The following is an 18,983-nucleotide window of genomic DNA, read 5'->3' as shown; positions in this document are numbered from 1 at the left end:
TATCCAGTCTAAATGCAGACTATGATGTATAGATTCAACATGTCACTCCCTGGAATAATGTTTAATGTTATTCTGCAGATGAAATATAGAGGTATCAGATGTTTTTGGGGCCACAGAGAGTAGCTCTGCAGGACAACAATATATATTGCTCTATCACACTCTAGTGGTGATTATAGACACTGCAGATTGGTCTACTGCTCTATTCCACTTCTGTAGATTGGAAAAAACTTTAATTTGCCTTTGTAATAAAAATGGGTGATAACCCATAAGTCTTATAAAGATCACATTAAGAAAGTTGCTTTATTACTAGTTCAATACATTTTTGACAAGCAGTGGGTTCCCTGTGATCTACTGAAAGAATGCAGAATGTTGACATCTCCCTGAAGAACCTGAATATATGACATGACATAAACCCTGGGTAATGTAGTCTTTATGATGTTTAGTCATCTCCTCCACACAGCCCCAGCATGGCTTTCTGGTAGTCCCCCTTGGTGTGCTCCTGGAAAGAGGACAGGGTTAGAACAATGTTAGGTCGTTTTGGGGTTAAAGTCAGTTTAAGTTCAGAGGTTAGAATCAGGTTAAGGTAGGGTTTTGTATTAGTAGGGTATTACAGGAAGTCAAAAGGCTGCAGTCACGCCCCAGTTCTCATCAATGGCACTGAGGTGGACTGTGCTCAGCTTAAAATTCCTGGGTGTCCACATCTCTGAGGACATCTCCTGGACCCTCAACACCTCAGCCCAGGTCAAAAAGGTGCAGCAGCGCCGGAACTTTTTGAGGAGGCAGAGGAAGGCCGTCTGGCCTCAAAGATCCTTGTGAACTTCTATCGCTGCACAATTGACAGCACTCTGACTAACTGCACCACAGTGTGATTTGGTGGTTGCTCTGTAGCCGAGCGGAAGGCTGATCGGGTGGAGAAAACTGCCCAGTACATCACAGGTACCCAGCTCCCAAGCATCATAGACCTCCAGCACACGTGGTGTCTGTGCCGGGCGCGTAAGATCATCAGGGACCCTTCACATCCATGAAACAAACTGTTTGCCCTCCTACCATCGGCCTCCTACAGGTCTCTTTGTTCCCGTACCAGCAGGCTCAGGAATAGTTTCTTTCCATCTACTGTAACCCTGCTGAACTCTGTACCCATCACTAACCATACCCACCCGCCTTCCAGGGACCTTGTTGTCGTACTCCGACACTGCCTTGTAAAGTATGATAATGGAAGTTTTCAGTTGTTACAGGTACGTGTCTACCTCAGGGACCTCATTACTGCCATCTCTGCATCCCGGTTGCACATGCTACCTTACTCCTTCAATTTGCCTTGATTGCACATCTAGAATGACATTTAGAATTGCCATTTGTACCCAAACAACTATTATCCCACTTGTAACATACACTATAATTAATACTTGTACATTTTCTGCCCTCCTCTATTTGCCTTAACTGCACATCTTTACATTCCAATTGTAATATACAGTGGATATAAAAAGTCTACACACCCCTGTGAAAATGCCAGGTTTTTGTGATGTAAAAGAATGAGACAAAGATAAATTATGACAGAACTTTTTCCACTTTTAATGTGACCTATAATGTGAACAATTCAATTGAAAAACAAACAGAAATCTTAAAATGCCACAAGAACCTGGCATTTTAACAAGGATGTGTAGACTTTTGATATCCACTGTACATGTACTTAATACAGCTCCGGAACAAATTAAGAGACCACTGTACCTTTTTCTTTTCTTTCCAAGAAAGGAAAGAAAAAGGTGCATTGGTCTCTTAATTTTTTAAACTGTACTTGTAAACTTCCTGCCCTCTTCTATTTGCTCGTCTGGTTAGACGCTAACTGCATTTTGTTGTACTGAACCGGTACTGTTCAATGACAATAAAGTTGATGTAATCTAATCTAAGGTGTTTTAGTATGGTCTATTCTTTTGGTATGGTGTATACGTATTAGCAGGGCGTGTATATACATATTGGTAGGGTGTATATATACACATGTATTAGCAGGGCGTGTATATGTATTAGCAGGACGTGTATATTTACACATATTAGCAGGACTTGTATACATATTAGCAGGGTGTATATATACACGTATTAGCAGGACGTGTAAACGTATTGGCAGGGCGTGCATGTATACATGTATTGGCAGGGCGTGTAAACGTATTGGCAGGGCGTGTAAATACGTATTGGCAGGGTGTATGTATACACGTATTGGCAGGGCGCGTATATACACGTATAGGCAGGGCGCGTATATACACGTATAGGCAGGACGCGTATATACACGTATAGGCAGGACGCGTATATACACGTATAGGCAGGACGCGTATATACACGTATAGGCAGGACGCGTATATACACGTATTGGCAGGGCGCGTATATACACGTATTGGCAGGGCGCGTAAATACGTATTGGCAGGGCGCGTAAATACGTATTGGCAGGGCGCGTATATACACGTATTGGCAGGGCGCGTATATACACGTATTGGCAGGGCGCGTATATACACGTATTGGCAGGGCGCGTATATACACGTATTGGCAGGGCGCGTATATACACGTATAGGCAGGACGCGTATATACACGTATAGGCAGGGCGCGTATATACACACACGTATAGGCAGGGCGCGTATATACACACGTATTGGCAGGGCGCGTATATACACACGTATTGGCAGGGCGCGTATATACGCACGTATTGGCAGGGCGCGTATATACGCACGTATTGGCAGGGCGCGTATATACGCACGTATTGGCAGGGCGCGTATATACGCACGTATTGGCAGGGCGCGTATATACGCACGTATTGGCAGGGCGCGTATATACGCACGTATTGGCAGGGCGCGTATATACACACACGTATTGGCAGGGCGCGTATATACACACACGTATTGGCAGGGCGCATATATACACACACGTATTGGCAGGGCGTATATATACACACACGTATTGGCAGGGCGTATATATACACACACGTATTGGCAGGGCGTATATATACACACACGTATTGGCAGGGCGTATATATACACACACGTATTGGCAGGGCGTATATATACACACACGTATTGGCAGGGCGTATATATACACACACGTATTGGCAGGGCGTATATATACACACACGTATTGGCAGGGCGTATATATACACACACGTATTGGCAGGGCGTATATATACACACACGTATTGGCAGGGCGTATATATACACACACGTATTGGCAGGGCGTATATATACACACACGTATTGGCAGGGCGTATATATACACACACGTATTGGCAGGGCGTATATATACACACGTATTGGCAGGGCGTGTATATACACACGTATTGGCAGGGCGTGTTTATACACACGTATTGGCAGGGCGTGTTTATACATACGTATTGGCAGGGCGTATATATACACACGTATTGGCAGGGCGTATATATACACACGTATTGGCAGGGCGTATATATACACACGTATTGGCAGGGCGTATATATACACACGTATTGGCAGGGCGTATATATACACACGTATTGGCAGGGCGTATATATACACACGTATTGGCAGGGCGTATATATACACACGTATTGGCAGGGCGTGTATATACACACGTATTGGCAGGGCGTGTATATACACACGTATTGGCAGGGCGTATATATATACACACGTATTGGCAGGGCGTGTATATACACACGTATTGGCAGGGCGTATATATATACACACGTATTGCCAGGGCGTGTATATACGTATATACACGCCCTGCTAATACGTATTAGCAGGGCCTATACGTATTAGCAGGGCATATACGTATTAGCAGGGCATATATATATACGTATTAGCAGGGCGTATATATACGTATTAGCAGGGCGTATATATACGTATTAGCAGGGCCTATACGTATTAGCAGGGCATATATATACGTATTAGCAGGGCGTATATATACGTATTAGCAGGGCGTATATATACGTATTAGCAGGGCGTATATATACGTATTAGCAGGGCGTATATATACGTATTAGCAGGGCGTATATATACGTATTAGCAGGGCGTATACGTATTAGCAGGGCCTATACGTATTAGCAGGGCGTGTATATACGTATTAGCAGGGCCTATACGTATTAGCAGGGCCTATACGTATTATTCTGTTATTATTTGTATGGTGTATTAGAAGTGTGAATTACCAATAACTGAGCATATTAGTATAGTGTGGTTCTACTCACAGAGATGGTCTGGTAGAGAGACTTGCCAGTCAGACTCTTGAACTCTGTTCGGATCTTCATTAGGTCAACTTCACAGCGAGACACCATAATCCTCGTCACCACCTTCTCCTTGGCACTCTTACCCTGGTGATTCCACATAAACAGATGACTAATCACCCAGAATATTCAACATATACAGATTATTAATCACCCTGGAGGTTATACAGATCATTAATCACCCTGGAGGTTATACAGATCATTAATCACCCTGGAGGTTATACAGATTTATCACCCTGAAGATTTTACATTTACACATTATTAATTGCTTTGGAGATTGTAAAAATACAAATGTTTTATCTTAATTTAATCATTATGTTATTGTTGGATAATTGTCTACTCATGGTTTTAAAAGTTCTGTGGTTTGTCATTTCTATTTAAAAATATCAGACTTAAAACTGTCCGCTAAGCGTAATGTTTTAGTATATGTAGACATACTGAAAGAAAGGGGCACTGCTTTGCCTTCTTTGATGTTTTCTCCAGTGAGATTCATTCACTTGGGAATTGTTAGCATGTGAGCAGACAGAGAACTGGTTTCTTCGGAACAAACTGTGCAGCATGTAAGCTACTTTTTGAAAATGTTATTAGACAAAAATTATAACATAATGACTGGTTATATTGAAAGGCAATATTTTTTCAGTTACTTTTTAATACCATTAAAGGCTTACATGTCTTTCCTATAAAAAGGCCTACATAACTTTACATGACTTCACTATAAAACCGTCACTGGAAATGACATGCCTGTCTAACAGACTTATAATGGCTTCAGCAGCCAAGTGTTACATGATGCAGTAAGCCATAACCTACTGAAAGTTTTCTCAGAGATCCGTTTTCCTGCTTTTGCATCTGCTTCCTAAATCCAATTTATAACTTGACTATTCAAGATAATAATACAATTATTATTAACTAATTATTTACCTTCATGGCCTCTGCGAGTCTTGTGGCGAAGTACAGCTGCTTGTTCTCAAAACACTCAACTGGACAAAGACAAAAGACAAAAACACCAAGGAACTGTTAAAGGGCCACTTTCACATAGTTTTTCTGATACGAGGCTGACATGTCAATGTCAGACAATCCTCTTTTTTAACAAGCATGTGTAATTTGTGTGATAATACATGTCCTTCACCTAAAACGACTTAGCTTAAATGAATTACTCATGGGAGGTTTGACAGAAGGACTTACCCAGCGTGAGGAAACTCTTCTCCAGGTCTCCTTTCACCTCCTTTCGGATACTCTCCTGCATGTCATAGGGGCTGTAACTTTTATACCTGTTAAACACTTGGAGAGGACAGGACCAGTTACCCTACGAGGGGACAGGACCCGTTACCCTACGAGGGGACAGGACCTGTTACCCTACGAGGGGACAGGACCTGTTACCCTACGAGGGTTCAGGACCCGTTACCCTACGAGGGTTCGGGACCCGTTACCCTACGAGGGGACAGGACCTGTTACCCTACGAGGGTTCAGGACCCGTTACCCTACGAGGGTTCAGGACCCGTTACCCTACGAGGGGACAGGACCCGTTACCCTACGAGGGGACAGGACCTGTTACCCTACGAGGGGACAGGACCTGTTACCCTACGAGGGTTCGGGACCCGTTACCCTACGAGGGTTCGGGACCCGTTACCCTACGAGGGGACAGGACCCGTTACCCTACGAGGGGATAGGACCCGTTACCCTACGAGGGGATAGGACCCGTTACCCTACGAGGGGACAGGACCCGTTACCCTACGAGGGGACAGGACCCGTTACCCTACGAGGACATGGTATAGTTTAATAATGTACAGTTTAGTCCCTCTAGATGCTAGTACTGTGTAGCAAGCAAGCAAGTTTATTTATATATTACAATACATACATAGGAGCAATTCAGTGTGCTTTACAAAGAAAGAACTTCTGTGCGGCATAACTGCTAAACGCAGCTTGACCATGTTTAGTTTGGACTCTGGGCTCTACTAACTGACCTGTGTTCATGGATCTAACAGCCCTGCTTGTTTTATACTCTTCAAACATATCAGAAATGTATTCGGGTCCTAAACCATTCAGAGATTCATAGATTAAAGGCACCATTTTTAAATCTGTTCTGTAACTGACTGGAAACGAGTACAAAGATTTAAGAACTGGAGTGATGTGCTCTGTTCTTTTGGTCCTGGTAAACATTCTAGCAGCAGCATTCTGAATTAGCTGCAGCTGTTTTACAGTATTTTTGGGGAGTCCAGTTAAGAGGCCATTACAGTAGTCAACCCTACTAGAGATAAAAGCATGGATGAGCTTCTCTTGGTCTTTTTGGGACATCAGGTCCGCTCATGCTGTTTTTTCTGGCTCTAATAGTCGACCAATTAGTCTGGTACCTGCTATAAGTAAACTTTTAGAAACATTTTTATTTAACCAGATACAAGGTTATTTCACTACGAATGAGTTGTTAAGCAAATACCAGCATGCTTATAGAGAAGGACATTCAACTTGTTCAGCTCTGGTACAAATGACAGATGAGTGGTTAAAGTATATTGATCACCATAATATTGTCGGAGCAGTATTATTAGATTTTAGTGCTGCCTTTGACATAATTGACCATAGTTTATTATTGGGGAAGCTCAAATGTTATGGTTTTACACCATCTGCATTAGCATGGGTAGAGAGCTACTTGACAGAACACAGAAGGTGTATTTTAATGGAAGCTTCTCTGAAGTGAGGTCTGTAGCATGTGGGATTCCACAAGGGTTTTCATTAGGACCATTGCTTTTTTCTATCTTTACGAATGATCTCCCACTGGTCTGTAGAGGAGCTTGTGTGTCTATGTATGCGGATGATGTAACACTTTATGTGCCTGCACCAGTTTTAGAAAACATTACTGCAGCTCTCAACAATGAGGTGCAGATGGTATCCATTTGGGTTACTGATAATAAACTTGTCTTAAATATAGCCAAGACTAAAAGTATTTTATTTGGAACTAAATGTTAATTAAAAACAAGGCCCATGTTGTATTTGGTACTAAATAATGTTGCTGTTGAGCAGGTACATGAAATAAAGCTTCTTGGGGTAACATTAGACTGTACTTTGTCGTGGTCAAGACATAGTGGTGAAAAAAATGGGGAGAAATCCATCTGTAGTTAAAAGGTGTTATTCGTTTTTAAATCCGTATTTAATTAAACATGTTTTGCAGACACTAGTGTTATCGCACTTAGATTACTGCTCTGTGGTTTGGTCAGGAACTACAAAGATGAATTTAGGGAAACTACAGAGGGTTCAGAATAGAGCTGCTCGTTTAGCCCTTTGCTGTTCATTAAGGGCTAATGTTAACAAAATGCATGGCAAACTATACTGGTTACCAGTTTATGAAAGGTTAAAAGCATCACTCCTTGGCTTTATAAATACAATAAATTTAAGGAACTCCGGATTGTCTGTATAGGCAACTTACTTTGAGCTCTAATGTACATACATATCTCACAAGGCATGCCATTATTGGTAAGTATATTATTCCAAAATCTAGAACAAACTCAAAACAACATGCTGTGTTGTATAGTGCTATGGTTGAATGGAATTCTTTTCCAGGTCATATTGCTAAAATTCAAAATAATTTTAGTTTTAAAAAACAAATACAATTATTTTTTATGATAACTTATATTGGTAGATAGAGTATATCGTATGTAGATGTATGTGTATGTGTATGTATGCCTTTGATTCAGGCTATATCTTTAAGATGATAGAACACCAAGATTACACACTTGGTCCCTGGTTTTTTGGGCCTGAGAATCCAGCTCTTTCCTAACATTATTTTTGTTGATGAACACAATCTCTGTTTATCTTGGTTTAATTGTAGAAAATGTTGGTTCATCCAGGTATTTATGTACTCTAAACAGTGACACAGAGAGTCTATTGAGCTGTTGTCATAGGGTTCGAGAGCCATATATATTTGAGTATCATCGGCATAGCTGTGGTAATTAATGTTGTTGTTCTGTACAATTTGGCCCAGAGGTAGCATATAGAGATTGAACCAAAGCAGTCGAGAACTGATCCCTGTGGAACTCCGCATGTCATAGCCACCTTATCAGATTCATGATTGCCAATGGTGACAAAGTAACTCCGGCCAACTAAATTAGAACCAATGTCTGTCCCAGAGAGTTCTACCCAATTTTCCAGCATGTCCATAAGTATTCTATGATCTACAGGGTCAAATGCTGCACTGGGATCTAATAGAACCAGAACTGTTATTTTATCCGAATCAGTATTCAGCCGTATCTAATTTAATACTTTTATCATAGTCGTTTCAGTAATGTGGAGAGGTCGGAAGCCTGACTGAGATGTGTCTAAGAGACCACTTGAGTTCACAAAATTGAAGACCTTCTCAGTGATTCTTGACTTTAAAAGGGAGATTTTAAGCAGGTCTATAATTATTCAATATAGATGCATCCAGTGTTCTCCTTTTTAATTGGGGCTTAATGGCTGCTGTTTTTAGAGACGGTGGGAAAATGCCAGATTGCAGAGAGCTATTAACTATTTGCAGTAGGTCCATTGTTTTAGAGTAAAAAATAGTTTCATTATAAAAATATAGTACTGGGTATAGTTTAATAATATATATCAGCTGAGTCAGTCTACATCCTGGTACTGTGTAAAAATGTACATTGTTTATTCATTCAACATGCTGGTACTGTGTAATATATAAATAGTAATGGGTATAGTTTTATAATGTATATTGTTTATATAACACTATACAGATTATATAAACTATAATGTATAGTTTATACATTATAGTTTTATAATGTATATAAATTATATTTATTTCACTCTACATACTGGTACTGTTTAATAATGTATATTGTTTATTTACACAACATGCTGGTACTGTGTAATAGTGCATATAGTTTATTCAGTCTACATGCTGGTACTGAGTAATAATGTATATTGTTTATTCAGTCTACATGCTAGTACTGTGTAATGTATATAGTTTATTAAGTCTACATACTGGTACTGTGTAATAATGTATATAGTTTATTCAGTCTACATGCTAGTACTGTGTAATGTATATAGTTTATTCAGTCTACATGCTAGTACTGTGTACTAATAAATAGTAATGGTCATAGTTTAATCACCTTTCTGGAGGTGAGGGACACTTCTCTCTGACATGATGGAGATCCAAGTGGCCACATCAGTTCCTTTCCTTTTTACTCCAGCGTCATACAAGGCCTGCAGACCAGAGATATCCAACATTATCAAATGCTAGAGCAGGGATTTTCCCATCCCCTTCTCAGGGACCCTCAGATGTTCCATAATTTTGTTGTAGCTCTTGTTCACCTGATTCACATTTTTAAGGGCTTGATGATTAGCTGACTAATTGAATCAGGTGCCATCCCTAGAATAGATTGAATGAAAAAGCAACAAATGAAAATAGAGAAATCCTTAGGGAGTGCCCCGTTGATAATAGCCAACATTTTGGACTGAGCCTCTTCAAAGAAAAATGAGTTGAAGATACTTTGCTAGGAATGAAAATCAGGAAATCCACAAGAGCCACGAAACAAGACCCAGGGCTGCTGGCTGGTGCAGCTCCCTTCATCTCCAGAGATCTAACACACATTTACACACTTATTGTCATATCTGGGGTCACTTCATAAGGGTGGGGATACTAGTGAGTTTGAACATTATCGCCCCAATATCCAGCTGTCTGGCCTTGCTAAAACCCTCCAGGCGTTGTATGTGCGCCTGCCAATGTCTGAGTTATGTCTGAAATTATTCATTTATGAAGAAGTTTGTTAATTCTTTCCTGTTTATTTCCCAGTGGGTTTATTTTTGTTTACTACTTTGTTTACTAATTGACTACATGACCTATTCCCTATTTAACCCCATTTTCCAACCTGTTCTCTATATTTCCCAATGATTTTTGTGACTCCAGTACCAAAAGAATGGAAAAGAAACAATATAAAAAATAAAACCTGACCTTGGACATACAGCTTGTTATATTGCAATTTACAATACAATCCCTTTGTAAATAAAGGTCAAATATTTTTTTTAATTTAAAATACAAAAATGGCTTGAGGTCCTCAGAGTAGTTTGAGAAGTAATGTGGTCCTTTGTCAACTCTAATATTGGTTTATGTCCACAGACTATTTGGTTCACTTACTCTTGCGTCTTCATCAATCTTCTCATAGTCCACCACACTGGAGGGCTCTGCACGCCTCGTCTGTCAACACAATGGATCAATGAAATGGGTAACATTCTGTAAACACCAACAATTCAAAACAAATCAGTGAAGTGCCCTAGATACAATGGATCCAGACAAGAGATACCTGCACCAGGATCAACATGAGACTGATGGTACCTGCACCAGGATCAACATGAGACTGATCATACCTGTACCAGGGCCAGCAGCAGCTTTGCAAAGTCTCCTGAAGTGTCGCCGGCCACATCCTTCTCCAGATCCTTCTTGAACACTGCAGAGTAGAACAGGACAAACTGAGGCTGATGGATCACAGAATGGTTCTAGAAGGTCTTAATAATGTGGCTGAGCTTTAAGCTGCATCTCAAATGTTTTCCAGGTCACTGTCGGTTTTGGACTACAGATCTACAATGTAAATACAAGCCCCAGCTAAGTCTCATAAACCACTAGAAGTTGTGTCTAGGGATTGCTTTAAAACTCATCATTGTAAACTGTATAAACAGGTGGGATGGGCCTCTCTGTACCTATGAATAGACAAGCCCTGTCTTTTTATTTACAAGGTGTACAAAATTCCAACACATTACCCATCATTTAAAAAAATAAATAATTAATGTAAATGACTAGAACACTGGATTTGTTTGTCCGGGATACAGCAAGAGTATTATGTACCATTATTTATTCATAACTTGCCTAAATAAATAAAGGTACATAATATTACTTGGACCTCCAACTCTCTGCGGGCTTCACTCTATAACGTCAGACTCACATTCCTTGTAGACAGTTTTAATCTCTGACAGTTCTGAAGAGCTGCGGGAGCAGACAATCTCTATCAGCGTCTCCTCATCTGTCCCCAGACCCTAAACCGACAGAGGGATATAGTACATTATACACCCTATACCGACAGAGGGATATAGTACATTATACACCCTATACCGACAGAGGGATATAGTACATTATACACCCTATACCGACAGAGGGATATAGTACATTATACACCCTATACCGACAGAGGGATATAGTACATTATACACCCTATACCGACAGAGGGATATAGTACATTATACACCCTATACCGACAGAGGGATATAGTACATTATACACCCTATACCGACAGAGGGATATAGTTCCTTATACACCCTATACCGACAGAGGGATATAGTTCCTTATACACCCTATACCGACAGAGGGATATAGTTCCTTATACATCCAATACTGACAGAGAGATACTGTATGATACATTATACACCCTATACAGACAGAGAGATACTGTATGATACATTATACACCCTATACCGACAGATGGATATAGTACATTATACACCCTATACTGACAGAGGGATATAGTGCATTATACACCCTACACCAACAGATGGCTATAGTACATTATATACCCTATACCGACAGATTGATATAGTACATTATACACACTATACCAGGGGAGGGCAAACCTTTTGGCTCAGGGGTCACATCAGGGTTTTAAAATTATAATTTGCTTATCATGAATAATTTGCAAGCCAGAACAGGGAAAATATTAAAACATGTATAAGTCTTTATGATGTCCAAATGATTTAAATTCAGATTCAGCTGGTGAGTTATTTTTTATTTCCCTGAAAACTATTTTATTACCTTCAGCTCAAAATGGCTGCAGTAGAGGCTTGGCAAAGCATCTCAAATTATATAAAGAATTTGGTGATTGTAGACTGGGGTAGGTTTGTAAACTCACTGTTGTTATTGCATGCAAGGGACCTGTAACCCTAAATACTAGCCTTTGTACTTCTTTGATTGTCTTTAAGTTGAACTCTCCCAAAACGTATGCTCACATAAAATGAGGGGATGGAACTCTTAAAGCGCTTTTAGGTGGTGAAACATATACAGTATGTCTGGAAAAAGCAAGAAATAAAAGGTGACATTCTGACCAATACTAATTTTTTAGCAAGAATATCAATTTAATGTTATTGTTCCAGTATTCATGGTAGGCACAGTGGTGAAATCCAGTGGCCTTATACCACTTAACTGCAGTGTGGACATGCTACCAGGAGAGGGCAGCACAGACCCGTGCCTAGGTGATTTAGTTTGGTTGAATAAAGGGTGTGATGTTTACCTTTATGGATCCTCTGATCTCAGTAGCGTCGTACTGAGCTGTACTCTTCATCAATCCTAAAATCACGGACTCCAGAGAGCCTGACAGAGCTCCTTTGAGGGCAGTGATCATATCCTAAAGGACAAATATTTGACCAAAGCACACATTAAAAACATACAAGCTATTATGAAATGCATTACAGTAAAAACATACTAGCTACGAAGACAGACATTACAGTAAAAACATGCTAGCCTATTAATGGGTAGAACATTTGGGCTGTCTTTCTGTACCTTCTTGGCTCGCTTCTCATAAGCGAAGGCGATCTCTCTTCTCTGGTAGTAGGTCCTCTTGGTGAGGACATCAATGATGGTGGCTTCATCCACACCTGTGGTGACATCACAGATATACCAGAATATCAAAAATGATCCTTTTGCATAGCTGGACATTGATAATTAAACCTAATAAATATGAACTGGGCGTGTCTGTATCAGAGCAGTAGAGGCTGAACTGGGCGTGTCTGTATCAGAGCAGTAGAGGCTGAACTGGGCGTGTCTGTATCAGAGCAGTAGAGGCTGATCTGGGCGTGTCTGTATCAGAGCAGTAGAGGCTGAACTGGGCGTGTCTGTATCAGAGCAGTAGAGGCTGAACTGGACGTGTCTGTATCAGAGCAGTAGAGGCTGAACTGGGCATGTCTGTATCAGAGCAGTAGAGACAAGCTGGAAGCAACTCCAGCAGTTTCCTATGAAAGCTGCCCATTCTGAGTGGTTGCCTTGGAAACCTTCCCAGTTTTGTCAGGAAGTTGACTCACAAATACCACGGACTGTTGCCACATGTTTTCACACATAGAGAGAGATAGAGGACTAGATTACCATATATTTACCAGTAGAGGTGTATTTGTCAGGGAAAGTGTATTTTATCTCATAGTATCAAAATGAACTAAATAACAAATTCTCCCATAGTCCCTTGGCAAATATTGAGATGTAGTCAACAGAGAAATGTTCTGATGGGGTTGCACATTCTCTCATAATTACCACAATGAGAGTTACTGTGGTGGGTTTTCTTTTCAACTCTATGTTTTAATCAGGCCACACCAAACACAAGCTGGTAAAAGCAGTGCATTCCAACCTATTTTTTATCCAAATACTTATTTTCACTGGGGTGGCACAACAATCTGGTGTTTGCAGTTATTAAAAAGATCAGCACAATCTTGATCTTCCAGGAGCCACATTTCACTAACAACAAAAGAAACATTAGCTAATATTTCCAACCCTAACCCTTTTATGTTACTGTCTAAACCTAACTAACCCCTACAACTCTGACCCCTACAACTCTGACCCCTACAACTCTGACCCCTACAACTCTGACCCCTACAACTCTGACCCCTACAACTCTGACCCCTACAACTCTGACCCCTACAACTCTGACCCCTACAACTCTGACCCCTACAACTCTGACCTTTTGTCTTGATAGCAGTCTCAATTCTGGCAGCATCTTTGTCTGGGTCGAAGTTAGACACAGGGATGACAGTCGGGTATTTGGGCTCAGTGGACTGGAATTAAAAACAGTATATTAGACTGATTTCGTTGAAATAATAGTCCATATTCATAGGTAATGTCTATAGTAATATACAAAATTACTTAATTATATACAGTGTAACAGCCCATATTAATATTACATAATTTATAGTATTTAAAATGGTCAAAAAACTAGTCATTATTGATATAAAATTATATTACATTGCATTGACATTTTGGTATTTATGTGGACAGCACAGGTGTGTATAGTGTTTTAATGGAAATATTTAAAAATAAAAACATAGATATGAGGACTACTTACTCCCATACTAAGAGACAGTTGTCCCAGAAACTCAGATACCAGAGACATCTTGATGGCTGACCTGCAGAGGGGAATGAGTAGTGGTCATTGTTTTCAGAGGTAGCCGGCAGGATGAGATGTTAGATACCTTTCATTGCGTGACTAATGACACCATGCAACATTCACATTGGTTTAGCCAGAAGGGGACCACATTCCATTACTAAATACAGCCTCTTAAGTATCAATAATCCATCTGCTGATATCTAGGAATCAGTCACGTGTTTATCTAAACCAGTCTGTCCACACTACCAGACTTAAACCCTTTGTCCTCTTAACACAATCCGCGAATCTAGCCCCAAAGACCTGCCACCTTGTATCTCCAAATAGCCGAGACCTTCTACCTTGAATTTCCCACCAGCCGCAGAGACCTTCCACCTTGAATCTCCCACCAGCCCCAGAAACCTACCACATTAAATCTCCAACCAGTACCAGCGATCTACCCACTTGCTTGGGGGCAAGTTGTTGACAAAAGTCATAAGGTGACTTTCAGTGGATCAGAAAGGAAAAGGTCCCTACCTTCAGACACAAACACTCCATCCCTACACAAGCTCTTAATTCTGCCCCTACAAGAGGGAAACAGCTCCTTTTAAAGAGAAAACTGGTCTCTAGAGGCCATATTCACAAAACATTTTATCTTACCACTAGGAGGACCCAGAAACAGCACTAAAGGTTCCTAGTTAAGAGTTTCCTCTTAAAACCTATTCACAAAGCTGCTAAGACCAACTTTTACTAAGGATTCCGGAGAGGTCTTCAGCTAAGAGAAAGGGCGGGGTTGACCCCGTTGCTATGGATGATGTATTCCACGAACAAGCTTACTTAACCATACCCACAGTGATTGTAAAAATACAAATGTAGGCAAAGTCTCACTGATTAAACATAAAACCAATAATGCTATACTGAATAGTCAAGACATGTACAGCTAATTGTCAGCCTCTTACATGTCTGGCAGCTCGTAAAGAAATGCACATTCATCTTTTGATGGTGCAATAGTTCTTTCAATTATGTGTCCCATCTATAGCACCAACTACACCGGGTGGTCCAGATATGGCCAATGTTAATGCGTTGTTTCTGTTTGTTGGTGAAGTGACTGCATCAATGACTTGGTCTACTATGATCATAATACCCTCACGATTAAGGTGATAACTTTTTAAAAGGCTCAGTATCATTAAATGTTTCTGAAACATCGACCTGATTTCGGGAGCAGCCCTTTAGGATTGTTTGTGACCTGGTCTTAGAGACTTAGGAGTCCTCTTGACTACTCCTAATATTAATAATTACTACAATTGTACTCTTAATATGTTCATCCGCCACAGCCAGAAGAGGACTGGTCACCCCGATGAGCCTGGTTCCTCTTTAGGTTTCTTCCTAAATTTCAGCCTTCTTAGGGAGTTTTTCCTAGCCACTGAAATTCAACACTACTGTTGTTTGCTCCTTGGGGTTCAAGGCCGGGTGTTTTTGTAAAAGCACTTTGTGACAACTGCTGATGTAAAAGGGCTTTATAAATACATGTGATTGATTTGAATAAAAAATGCCTGTAAAAATATAATAACATTGCTTTTTATGTTAAGGTTTCTCACAAGTAATTGGAAGGCCATTCAGACAGAGGGTGTATGTAGCAACTTCCCACTTCTGAACTCATAACGCAGATGTTTCACGGCGGCGCTAGTTTATTCAGTCATGAGACAGCTTGTCTGAACTTGGATTCACATGACAATATGTTCTCTAGTTTATAATAACTAAGCAGTTCTTTCTGATTAGTCACTCAGACGTGCTCTCAGCTAGTTTTCCTGCCTCTGACCAATAAGCTGTCTAGGGTTAGTTACATGGACCAATAGGATCTCTAGGGTTAGTTATATGGACCAATAGGATCTCTAGGGTTAGTTATATGGAGGATAATTACCTATAGCTTCAGATGCTGTCAGCATTCAATGGGGGGAAAAGTCATGAAAGCACTCAACTTATACATTGCATCACAGGCACTGGAGTAATAATCTGGCAGACATCCAGCTCAGACATGCCCTGGAACTAATCCTAACCCATCTGGAGAACACTGAATTCTGACACACCCTGGAATTAACCTTAACCCATGTGGCAGACCCTGAAATAGTCATTGAAGACTACTAGAAGCATAAACCCTAGAGCACAACCCTGACACACCCTACATCAGTAGCCCGCAGCACAATGTTTCCAGGAGGTACTAAAGCTGAACCACTATCTTACAAGACACACACTACTTGATGCAATGGATTCCTAACGGAAATATCATAGCGTCAGATTACAGTAGAGACAACTTCAACTGGTTTTGTCCATTTCAAACTAAAGCTAATGGAGCTAGCTTTAAAGCTACATTTGAAATCCATTCAAGCCATAGAAGTAGTTAGAAAAATCATCTGAAATAAGTTAAGGCATTGTCATCTTACCTGACACTTGGAGTTACACCGTGGTGCTGGAAAATAGCTCTGGCTATGTGGACTAGGACGGGTGTGGCGTTTGAAAAACACAGGGAGGTTCTGCATGTAGTTCCTAAGGCATATATAAGTGCCCTTTCCCCCTCCCACTTCCCTCCCCCTCAGTCATTCCGGGCCACTCCTCTTCTGCTCCTATCCCTTATCATCTGATCCAAGGAATGAAAGGCACTGTTTAAAAGCTGCTTGTGTTGGAACTACTGTGCATACCTTTAAGTCATAGCCCATTGTAATTCAAGTCTTACCCTGAGGTCTGAAGCCTACTGGATTTATGTTCTACTTCCTCATTAATGTCACCCACCTGGTGCCCCAGGTCTAAATAAGTCCCTGATTAGAGGGTTGCAACGACTCAATTGAGTGGAAGTGGCTTCAAGGTCCAGATGTGAGAAGCATGGTCATAGGCCAGAGGTGTCAAACCGGAGTGTCTGCAGGTTTTTGGTTTTTCCTATAAATTGGTTCCTAGTTCATACCTACACAACCAGGTGAGGGTAGAAACTAACCATCAGTGACAATCAGTGACCTAATTAACCAATCAAGTACAAGGAGAGAGCAAAAACCTGCAGACACTCGGCCCTCAGTGGAACCGGTTCGACACCTGTGTCATAGGCTATCAGACTTCGCAACAACATCAGAATTTTTTTATTTATTTTACAGTTTATTTTTCTGTATTTTCATCAAAAATTTACATTATATTTTTTAAATAAAGACCAAAATTAATAGAGAGCAAAAAGTACACCAAGAAAACAAACTCTTAGAAGATGCAGCCAGGGACTTTTAGAATTAACAGAATCATTTTCCATACTGCCCATTTTGGGCTGGATTTCTATTGGCATAACATTTGGGTAGAATCATCATAGCTCAGTCAGCCACTACATTCCATACAAGACACAGAATTATTAAAACCAGTAGACAAATAATCCCAGACTGCATCTAAAGTTCTGAGAGGTTCTTTTGTTCTATAGAATGCCATATGGGTATTTGGCATGTTCAATGTTTAAGAAGATAGTTATAAGTATTTTTCTATGAGCCTGTAGATGGTTCCATAGGGTTCCAATGGTTGTTCCGATGGCGCTGGATCTGCTTCTTGATCTTCTGGTTTTGTCTCACAGTTTTTAACCGCTTCTTTTTCTTTTTCTTCTTTACTCCCTGCTTGGATGGAGAATTAGGTTTGGCCATTGCTGGCCCTCCAGCCCTGCCTTTCCCTGCCTGGAAAAAAAGAAAAGAGTAAGCAGAGAAGCAGCAAGCAATGGGACCTTTGAGTCATTGGTGTTTCTAGTTGATCAAGTGCTTCCTGTTGCATTGCTTATTCACATATAAGAGCTGTCAAAGTTTACTCTCTGTTCCATCCTCTGTGTTTGCCTGTGCTGACTGCATTTGTCATGAGTAGGCATAATCCTTCAAGATTAGGGAGCTGTCTATGAAAAGAATAGAAAACGATTTGGAGGCTAAAAGAAATCAGGAATTCAATTTTAATGGTAGGACAAAACATTTTGGAATGTGACACACTGAAAACAACCCTCAAATACAGTACTGTTCCAAAGTTTGAGGTCACTTAGAAATGCCATTGTTTTTTAACAAAAAGCTAATTGTACATTAAAATAACCTCTAATTGAGCAAAAAAACAGTGTAGACATTGTTGATGTTGGAAATGACTATTGTAGCTGTAAACGGCTGAATTTTAATGGAATATTTACATAGGTGTACAGAGGCCCATTATCAGCAACCATCACTCCTGTGTTCCAATCCCACATTGTGTTTGCTAACCCAAGCTCATATTAAAAAGCTAACTGATCGTTAGAAAACCCTTTTGTAGTTATGTTAACACAGATGAAAACTGTGTTCACAAAAGTGCTCTAACCAGAATAGAAAGAGGAGTAGGAGGCCCTGATGCACAATTTGAGCAAGAGGACAATACATTAGTGTCTAGTTTGAGAAACAGACGCCTCACTGGTCCTCAACTGGCTGCTTAATTAAATAGTACCAACAAAACACCAGCCTCAGCAACTCCAGAATGCTGGACTTCTAGGGAGAGTTGTTGTTGTTTTAGGATATACGGTTTATATACTGTTACCATTAGCTGGTGTTTTAGGATATACGGTTAATTTACTGTTATCGTTAGCTGGTGTTTTAGGATATGTGGCTGATTTAATGTCACAGTTAGCTGGCGTTCTAGAACATAGGGTTTATTTA

At 40.5% G+C, this 18,983-nt stretch overlaps 2 protein-coding genes across 4 annotated transcripts in view; both read right to left on the bottom strand.

The window, feature by feature from the left end:
- Positions 1–281: 281 nt before the first annotated feature.
- On the bottom strand, positions 282–16,870 carry anxa2a (annexin A2a). Its single transcript, XM_034288482.1, has 13 exons — positions 16,749–16,870; positions 14,290–14,350; positions 13,909–14,002; positions 12,744–12,838; positions 12,475–12,588; positions 11,140–11,230; positions 10,568–10,647; positions 10,338–10,397; positions 9,313–9,406; positions 5,408–5,503; positions 5,144–5,202; positions 4,190–4,312; positions 282–499 (listed from the first exon to the last, which is right to left on the bottom strand). Exons 2-13 carry the CDS (start codon positions 14,335–14,337, stop codon positions 440–442), a joined length of 1,014 nt encoding a protein of 337 aa, XP_034144373.1. The 5' UTR covers positions 14,338–14,350; positions 16,749–16,870; the 3' UTR covers positions 282–439.
- Positions 16,871–17,441: 571 nt separating this feature from the next.
- The window catches only part of ice2 (interactor of little elongator complex ELL subunit 2), a 38,293-nt gene continuing 36,751 nt past the window's right edge, over positions 17,442–18,983 (bottom strand). For all 3 annotated transcript variants that reach the window (XM_029115164.2, XM_029115166.2, XM_029115165.2), the window contains one exon: positions 17,442–17,999. In XM_029115164.2, coding sequence (XP_028970997.2) covers positions 17,814–17,999 — 186 coding nt within the window. In that variant the 3' untranslated portion in view covers positions 17,442–17,813. The remainder of the gene's footprint in view (positions 18,000–18,983) is intronic.

Source organism: Esox lucius, chromosome 19 (assembly GCF_011004845.1).
Source record: "Esox lucius isolate fEsoLuc1 chromosome 19, fEsoLuc1.pri, whole genome shotgun sequence".
NCBI classification, from domain to species: domain Eukaryota; kingdom Metazoa; phylum Chordata; class Actinopteri; order Esociformes; family Esocidae; genus Esox; species Esox lucius.
This window is presented reverse-complemented; position numbering and strand designations above follow the sequence as displayed.

Bases quoted from the DNA above. Each gene is read 5' to 3' on its own strand.
- anxa2a (XM_034288482.1), bottom strand. From the start codon at position 14,337: ATGTCTCTGGTATCTGAGTTTCTGGGACAACTGTCTCTTAGTATGGGA. The intron at 12,839-13,908 runs GTCAGAGTTGTA...ATGTCACCACAG, and splicing joins GACTGCTATCAAGACAAAAG to GTGTGGATGAAGCCACCATC. The intron at 11,231-12,474 runs GTAAACATCACA...CTGTCGGTTTAG, and splicing joins AGATCAGAGGATCCATAAAG to GGTCTGGGGACAGATGAGGA.